This window comes from Nycticebus coucang, chromosome 12, assembly GCF_027406575.1.
Source record: "Nycticebus coucang isolate mNycCou1 chromosome 12, mNycCou1.pri, whole genome shotgun sequence".
NCBI lineage: Eukaryota > Metazoa > Chordata > Mammalia > Primates > Lorisidae > Nycticebus > Nycticebus coucang.
This window is the reverse complement of record NC_069791.1, coordinates 11216769-11226854: the sequence shown is the minus strand read 5'-3', so window position 1 is coordinate 11226854 and position 10086 is coordinate 11216769. Positions and strand designations below refer to the sequence as shown.

General features: G+C 33.7%; 1 protein-coding gene across 1 annotated transcript; it reads left to right on the top strand.

Moving 5' to 3' along the window:
* The first annotated feature begins 7313 nt into the window (after positions 1 to 7313).
* Positions 7314 to 8273, top strand: LOC128562219 (olfactory receptor 6C6-like). The gene has a single exon (XM_053556929.1). It carries the CDS (start codon positions 7314 to 7316, stop codon positions 8271 to 8273), a length of 960 nt encoding a protein of 319 aa, XP_053412904.1.
* Positions 8274 to 10086: the final 1813 nt, after the last annotated feature.

Sequence of the window (10086 nt, the reverse complement as noted above, 5' to 3'; positions counted from 1 at the left end):
CTCTTATTCACAGAGATTATTTTTACATTTCATTCATTGTATTATATACTAAAAGCTGAGTTGAGTATTATAATAAAAATAATAGAAATATTCTGTTTTTAAGAAATATTTCCCTTGCTAGAGTTTTATAATTTGTATTTGGGCAGCATCATTGCCTGTCTTTAGCTAGTATTGCATCACTACTGTGTCACTTCCCATTTTCCCTCAGATCTCTCCTCTCACTCTGTAACCTACCAATTCACCAACACTTGGCTTTTGAACTCACAAGTCATCGTAATGACTCCAAGTAATATTTGATACAGTTTACTAAGGCCATCTATTTAATATAATTCCTTCACCTGGGTTCACTATTATTGAATGATTACCGAGATATTATTATTTGGTTTTTCTCAACCATATTGATGGGTCCTTTTCATTTCCTTTGCCGTATTTTCTTCTGATTGATCTCTAAATATTACAAACCTCATCTCTGCAAGGCTCCTTATGAAACCTTTCTCTTTGGTTTCTACTCACTTTCCCTAATGATGAGTTTCATTTAATTATAAACCACATTATAGGTGTGTATCTGTGTGTGCCTGTATGTATAAAATGACTAAACATGTTGTAAACTGTATGATATATATGAAAATGTGGATCAAAAAATCTCAGAGATCACCAAGCAAGTCAGACCCTAGTCACTTCAATTTTAAAGAGATGAAAAAAATAAGACAAACAGAAAATTTGAATGGTATTAGGAGAAAATACATATCACCTACAAATTAAGAGTAATGATGAGGGCTGACTTTTCATCAGAAACAATGCAAAGAAAAGGCAATGAAGTGTCAATCCAGAGTTCTATGGACAAAAATGAAGAAGAAATAAAAACTGTCTGAGATAAACTAAAACTGAGGAAATACATTACAAGAATACTCACCTTTCAGGATTTCTTTCCAGCAAAACACTATATGAAAATGATACAGATAGAGAACATCAATTTTTTAAAATGAAATGAAGAGTTTTAAAAATGAAATAAAATAAGTTAAATTGAATTTCTTTTCTCATTTTAATTGATTGAAAATATATCTGACTGAAACAACAGTGGTAATGTGCTGGTTGTTTGTAGTATGCATAAGGTTAAAGGTATGGGAAAATGGCATAAAGGATAGGAAGAATGAATTTTACATTTCATGTGAAGTGTTATGATATTTTTTGATGTAGACACAGAATGAATGTTTTAAACCACTCTATGAACAAAAATGGATTTTAAAATTAGACAACTACCAACTATCTGCAAATTAAAAAATACTTTTCTAAATATATTGTTAGAAAGTCTCAATGAAATGTAAGAAATTATATACATGAGTCTATAATGATATTAGTAGATGTGGGAAAAGAAAATATGTCAACCTCAGGTCAAATTTTTATGAAGGTTTTGTTACTGTATTTTTTTTGTAAGTGAAAAGATTAGAAGGGTGGTGCCTTTGGATCAAGGAGAGGGCGCTGGCCTCCATATACCAGAGGTGGTGGGCTCAAACCGGCCCTGGCTAAAAAAAACTGCAAAAAAAAGAAAATATTAGAAGATATATTTATTAAGGCATAAATTAGATTATTCCACAGATGTCTTTAACACTGTGTGTCCTGTCTTAAATTTTTGAGGTGACTAAATCTACATGAAGTTAGGGAGACTTACAGAGTTGCAATGTTCACTCAACTCTTTGGTTGGAATTCTTTCCACCAAAGTCATAAAGATTCAGTTTTTTCCTTTAAAAATTAAATAAAATAAGTAAAATCACAAATATTAGATGTAATTATTTTGATATTATCTCCACATGTTACCTTAAAGGAAACAGAATAGACACAAATACTTCATAAAAAATTCATTTAATGTATGATAGTAAGTTTGTGCATACATATCCAACCATAACACCATACCCAGAAGTATGGGAATAAATATATTCACCACGTCCAAAAGTTTCCTTGTGCTTATTTGCTTTATTTGTGCGTTTGTGTGTGTGTGGGCAGGGGTGGAAATGACACTTAATGTAAGATCTACCATTCTAACAAATTTTAAGCATGCAATACTATAGGCAGTGTTGTGTGCAGAAACACTTTCAGGATACCTTGATTTAAATCCAAGATTTCTATCTTTAGGAACCCTACCTTGTTGAATCAAGTATGCTAAGCATTATAACCATGAGCAGTTCACTTGTGTTTGTTTGATGGTTTATGCATCATAAATGTGTATGACACTTGATTCAAATTATTTTTTTTCCTAAAGCTCAGAGTTTAATCTATGTTTATTTCTGAAGATAATTTCCTTGGTTAATAATTATAAGATACTTTGTATCTGGATTCAAGAATTCAATTAGGTATCTGAAGGATATTATCTTTCTTCTCTTTTTCATATAGCCAATTATATCACCACCACTTATGAGAAGGTATTCCCTATTACAAAAAATTTTGCTTATTTTTCTTTGTTTCTCATTTTCCCCAATATCTGACTGGGGTTTATTTCGTCATATAAGTTCTGTGTAATCTTTTTTTTTTTTTTGGCCGGGGCCGGGTTTGAACCCACCACCTCCGGCATATGGGACCGGCGCCCTACTCCTTGAGCCACAGGCGCCGCCCAGTTCTGTGTAATCTTTAAGAAAATAAAATTGAATGTTCATTTCACTACTCAAACTTTTTAAAGTATTTTGTTTGTTTATAATAAGCTATAAACCCTTAAAATAAACTCAAATCCTCTAATATTTAGATAATATAAAACAAGACTTATCAAATCATAATCACAGGGATCATAGATATTACTCAGAATCAAGCTTCACTAAGAATTTTGAGGAGGCAATCATTGTGAGATAAATCAAAACCAAGCAGAAGACCAGATAAACTCTGAGACTCTCCTGGTCCTTCCTTGGTACACTTGTACACACTTCACCCAAATGTAACCAAGGATGAGGTCTGACAATTAAGTTTGCCAACTCATCCTAGAAGAAGTGCTTTGAAGAGTGGACTAGGAGCCAGCATTGGTGTATAATTCCCAAGGGGAGTTTTCAAAGATGACTTGTAGTGATATTCCACAATGTGGTATGTAGCACTTTTCCTGGGATGAGTTCGCAATCTTAACTATCCAGCCTTGTATGTGGGTGGATCACTTATTTTATTTTATTTTTTTTGTAGAGACAGAGTCTCACTTTATGGCCCTTGGTAGAGTGCCGTGGCCTCACACAGCTCACAGCAACCTCCAACTCCTGGGCTTAAGCGATTCTCTTGCCTCAGCCTCCCAAGCAGCTGGGACTACAGGCGCCCACCACAGTGCCCGGCTATTTTTTTTTTTTTTGGTTGCAGTTTGGCCCGGGCCGGATTTGAACCCGCCACCCTCGGTATATGGGGCCGGCGCCCTACGGACTGAGCCACAGGCGCCGCCCAGTGGATCACTTATTTTAAAGGGAGATATTTTGATTATGAAACCTCATTTTAATATTCTACCTATTACATAGATTGCATGATCTTTCCAGGGAGCAATATCCCATATATTCATAGATTCCAGATTTGTAGATTTGGGCAATCAGAAACAATTATAGAGATAATTGTTCTGGCAGATTTAAATCTTGCTGAAAGTGTTCCATAGATAAGGACTCTCACTAAACACTATTAGTGTATTTGGCAGGCAGTCCAAAAGCAAAAGTTAGGATTGTTATTATTTGTTTCCCAATTAGAATATAAGACAATAAAAGTAAAATTACTACAAGAGTCTCTTAAAAATTTCAGGCATTGGGCGGCGCCTGTGGCTCAGTCGGTAGGGTGCCAGCCCCATATACCGAGGGTGGCGGGTTCAAACCCGGCCCCGGCCAAAACTGCAACCAAAAAATAGCCGGGCGTTGTGGCGGGCACCTGTAGTCCCAGCTACTCGGGAGGCTGAGGCAAGAGAATCGCTTAAGCCCAGGAGTTGGAGGTTGCTGTGAGCTGTGTGAGGCCACGGCACTCTACCGAGGGCCATAAAGTGAGACTCTGTCTCTACAAAAAAAAAAAAAAAAAAAAAAAATTTCAGGCATTGCTAGAATTTACTGAGGATTATGAGAGGAGAGTTGAGGAATATATGATATTATGGTAAAAAATGAATTAATACATAGCCCCACATTCTGCCACTTTAGAACAGAATATCCACTGAAGCTGTGTCCTATTCAGTTCACCACTCATCATTAAGAACTAATCCTTCAAATTTCAGATGCAAAATTGATTTGTCTCAAGCTAAGTTCTTCAGCTTAATCTTCTGTGGTCAGTCATGTTTATGATGATCCACATCACATGACTTATCATTAAATATTCCCCAACTCAGATCTGTACAAAAGAGTTGTCTATATTTTGCAGATAAATTTAATGCTTTTTATTAAACAATTTTATGTTATTTTAATAAAAATCTCATATCATTCTCCAATACTCAGAAAGTATCCTACCACTACACAATTGAAATTCTCAATTTAAAACTGTTCTACAATATTCAAGTCTTCTATAGACATGTTTTTAATTTTCACTTTTTTTTGTGAAAGTAACAAATTTTTTTAAATTGTATGTATGTATGTGTGTATGTATATATTTATTTATTTATGGTAGAGTGCCATGGCATGATTGTAACTCATAGCAACCTCAAACTCTTGGGCTCAAGCCATTCTCTTGCCTCAGCCTCCTAAGTAGCTGGTACAACAAGTGCCCATCACAACTCTCAACTAATATGTCTATTTTTAGTAAAGACAGGGTCTCATTCTTGCTCAGGCTGGTCTTGAACTCTTGAACTCACCCTGGGCCTCCCAGAGTGCTAAGTTTGTAGCTGTGAGCCACTGTGCCTGGCCTAATAAAAATTTTTTTTAAACAAAACCTTAGTCCAGTAGATTTTCTCACATTACCTCAGGACTGTGCTAAAAACTGACATTTTTGTTACATATTTTGTAGGTTTTAAAAAGAAACAGCATAGATTGTTCATATATATTATACACACACACACATACATATATGCATACAGTACTTTATGAACATCGATCTCTAGGGAAGATTTTTTCCTGTTTTATTTTCTTTTTTGGTTTGTAATTTCAAAAACTTCCCTTGTGTATTTGTTGAGCAAAAAGAGAAAATTGTAACTGTAGCCTAATTAGGATCATGAGGTATGTTAAATTTCTCTACTTAAAGGCTGTTCTTTTTCCTAGGTTTTAAACTTCGGTATAACTCATTCAGTTAAACATGGATTAAAACTTTTAGAAAATTTATCAAACTTCAAAGAATGATAGAGAGACATTAGGATTTGTTAGTGTCTGAATCCTTAGATATGCAGTGAATGTGAACTTAAGTAGGATATATTTTGAAACACAAATAATCTTACATTCAATCTTTGTTTAAACCACATCACTTTAATAATTGAATGATGTCTTAAAATGATTATTACCACACTAAATGTAGCCTTCACCATGTACCACCATAACAGAAAAATAAATGCAATGTACCCTGTATAAGGTAAGATAATTTTTAACCAATCTTTCTCTGAAACAGAAGTTAGGAAAAACTTTGGAAATCCAAGTCAAGGAATTAAATTTGTTCTTAAATTGTCTTGTTTGATTAATTTTTTAGGATAAAGAAGTGAAAATACCTATTATGTATGTATACACATAGACGCATAAAATGTAGTAGCATACATTTTTTTGATATAAAAATGGGATTTTAATTTATTTTCTGAATCTATATAAGCTTTGGCATGAATCATGAAGAGAAAATAAAAGAGTATACAAGAGACTCTTGTATTTTTTACTCTATTTATTTATTTATTTTTAGTTATTTTGGGTATGTAATAGTTGTATATCTTTAGATGTAATGATTTGGTGCAGGAATACATTTTTAATTTTAAGAAAATCTAAAAAACACATTTATACTTAGGTACTTAGGTCAAGGTTAAAGGTAGTTAATGTGTTTAGCAAAACCCAAGATTGTGATCAATAGAACAATGAGAAAAGAAATCATGTCATTACTAGTAATATTTAGTCCACTACATCATGAAATTTCCACAAAATCCAAGAAAAAAATTTATATTTATTACACTACAAGTAATAATATACATACATTATTATAGGTCAATTATACCTAAAAATAATACATATGCATATGCATTACATGGCATGATTAATGAAAAGCCTCAAGGAATAAAAATACAGAAATATTTTATGTTGCAAGAAATATTATGCATGAATTAACATCCTATTCATGAAGGTTATACAAATTAAGACTAGCGGAAAACAATCAGATATGTTTAAAACGAAAGTTAGCAATTCAGTAGTTTTAAAAAGAATATGTGTAAATAAAATAATACCAAGTTATCGAGAAACCCAGAGAAAGATGTTTTAAATTTTTTAATCAAAAAGAAAATATCACTTGCATGGCATTTTAAAAATTATAGCTAATATATTAAAAAGAATAATATGAAAATAAAGAAAGCTCTTTTGAATATTGATTGCTTGATAATTATGAAAATTGGCCAAGACAAATATATTTTTTTCTGTAATGTTTGTTCATAAAATAATTTAAAAAAGAATTATAAATAGTAATTATGGAATATAATTGTAATATCAGTAACAAGAACCTCACTAGCACTCAAATTATTTTATACTGTACATAAAATAAAAAGACTTAGCATCTTAGTATATTAGTATAAGAAAAAAGAGACAATTATAAGTGTATTAAAGAAAAAAGGAAGATAAAATATATGAGGGCTGATTTTAGTTTTCTGTTTGTTTTATTTCTATCATATAGAATTGAGTCATTGTTAATGGCTTACGGGAAAGTTATTTATTTTAATGTTAATCTAAATGCAGTTGAAAAGTATACAAATAGATGGAATAAAAAAACTGAAGGAAAATAAGCAAAAAGGTAAGTAAATAAAATAGAACTGATAATGAATGAATAAATATCTTGTGTAATAAATACTTGAAGTATTAGCTAAATTCAGAAATTAAAAAATATTAAATATTTAAAAACCAATTTGAATAAAGTGTTTGAAAGCTGGATCATAGATTGCCACTAATAAAATTATAGAACGTTCATTTCAACAAACTGATGAGCCTCCTTATAATACGCTAATAGGAATTCCTCAACTCTGGACAAGAGAAGAACCTCAGCACTCCCATGAACAGGAGGACAAGTACATTTTGATGAACTTGAAGTTGCTTTGTAAAACATTTGAACATATGTAAATTTTTGAATATGGAACTTTCTGCAGCTGAGAATGAAAACAATACCTTTTCTTACTTGTGACATTGGTTTTTGTTTTCTGTAGATACGGAGAGAAAAAGAAAAAAATGAAGAACCAATCGATGGAGATAGAGTTCATTCTGCTTGGACTGACAGATGACCCTCTGCTACAAATTGTGATTTTCCTTTTTCTGTTTTTTAATTATATCTTGAGCCTGATGGGGAACTTTATCATCATCCTTCTCACTCTGCTGGATCCCAATCTCAAGACTCCAATGTATTTCTTCCTTCGGAATTTCTCCTTCTTAGAAATTTCATTCACAACAGCCTGCATTCCACGATTCTTGATAAGTATTCTGACTGGAGACAAAACAATTTCCTATAATGGTTGTGCAACTCAGTTGTTCTTTTTTTTTTTATTTGGAGTTACAGAATTTTACCTTCTGGCTGCCATGTCCTATGACCGCTTTGTCGCTATCTGCAAACCCTTGCATTACGCAATCATCATGAGTCCCAAAGTATGCTACCAGCTTGTCCTCAGCTCTTGGGTAACTGGATTCCTAATCATCTTTCCCCCTTTGGCCTTGTGGCTCAAGCTGGATTTTTGTGCTTCCAGAACTATTGATCACTTTTTATGTGACTCGTCTCCCATTCTGCAGATCTCCTGCACAGATACACATTTCATAGAATTGATGACTTTTATCTTAGCTGTGCTGACACTTGTCATCACACTGTTGTTAATAGTACTCTCCTACATATACATCATCAAGACCATTCTAAAATTCCCATCTGTTCAGCAACGAACAAAGGCCTTTTCCACTTGTTCCTCACACATGGTTGTTGTCTCTATTACTTATGGGAGTTGTATCTTTATGTATATGAAACCATCAGCAAAGGAAAGGGTGACCTTAACTAAAGGAGTAGCCGTGCTCAATACCTCTGTTGCCCCTTTACTCAACCCCTTCATTTACACCCTAAGGAACCAGCAGGTGAAAGAAGCTCTCAAGGATATGCTTCAGAGATTTTGTTATTGTCAAGACAAGGACACAAAGTTTGGATATAGGTAACATGCTGTTGGAATGTGAATGCAAAAATCGAATACAGTCTTCAGTTATATTAGTTCAAATCCTCTTGGGTATTTTTATATCCTATTCAGTTTACTAAGAGTCTCTCTCTGTACTCTGCAGCCCTCTATGTTCTCCTCTTATGAGTACATATTTCTACTTTCTAGTAGTTAACTAGAAATGTTAACTACTTCAATCCAAAATGTTTTTTTATTTATTTTATTTTATTTTTTATAAAATCATAGCTGTGTACATTAGTGTGATCATGGGGCACCATACACTGGTTTCACAGACCGTTTGACACATTTTCATCACACTGGTTAACATAGCCTTCCTGGCATGGGGAAAGGCAGGGGAGGTAGGGGGGAGGTAGGTAGAGGGAGGGGGATTGGTGGGATTACACCTGCAGTGCATCTTACAAGGGTATATGTGAAACTTAGTAAATGTGGAATCCAAAATGTTAAATGCTGTCTTTGCCCTAGGAATGTCTCTTTTCATAAATGACAGTTTTATGCATGAAATGCTTTGAACAAGTGAACCTTGCTGGATAGACTTACATGAATCATTTCAACATATGTATGTTAATTATTAAGCATTGCATCTGCTATTAATTATTTTGCTTTGCTGAAACTGTCAGAGATGAACACGTAACCTCATAATTATTATATGTAATGTAATAGATGCTATGACAGAAAAGAGGTAGAAAATCTTAATTTTAAATATCAAAGTAACCTTCCAAGAGAAATCACCACTTACAACATACCTTGGAAGATGAATAAGAAAGCGCTTATTACAAGACTGCTGTAATCGGAGGTATAAAATATGCAAATAAATTAGATCGTACAGAATAGGTTTCACCTGGAGAGTTGCACGAACTAAGGCACTGAGTCTAATTGCTTGTATTTATTCTACAGTCTCTGAAGCCTGCTAGCATTAGTAGTCCATGAGAGAAATTCAAGGCATAATTTGCTTATACCCCTGGGTTTGGGAAACTTTCCATATATTTAAAATAATTTATAAATTAAAAGTCTCCTAATCAATTCCACTTGTCAATTTTCACCAAATTAATTAAGTATATATTACATACAATAGCACACAATCATTTTAAAACAATGCATTTGGGCAACTATTCACACTCCTGTAACAATAAAGATAGAGAACATTTACATCTCACTAAATAGTCCCCCTTTCCTCTTTCCAGTTGTTCTCCCACCCCAACCCCACCTCCATTTGCCATTGGTGTTCTTTTAGCCACTATATGTTCATTTCAGATTTTCTGAACTTTCTGATAGGAGAAAGCACACTGTGTGAAATGCATGCCTGGCTGATTTTGCTCAGCATGGTATTTTTGAGGTTCACTTATGTTATTTCCTGCATCCATAGTTCATTCTGTTTGGTGATATGATTTAGCAGAACATCTAAAGTCCATTTGTTATACCCAACTTTCTCACCCTTATTCCAATACTTTAAGTCTCTGAGGAATATCTTCACATAACTCACTCATTTACTTTGATCAGTGTGAAAAGTGATAACATTTCATGTTCTGAGTCGGCAGTCCCTGAAGGCCTCTATCCTCCCATAACATTCTTTCAAAATATGTTGTCTGACAAAAGGGAATTAATTGGAAGGGGTCGTTCCGCTATATCTTGGTGACTATACTCCAAGGCAATAATGGCTTAGAAATGGTACCTGGAGGGAAAGTGGAAGGATACACATAAATAAACTCCTTCACTATTTGTTCATTTTAGAGGCCCGTTACAGGCCAAATTAACTCCTACTGTTTTTATGTCGCAGGCTCTAAGAATCAACTGTATTT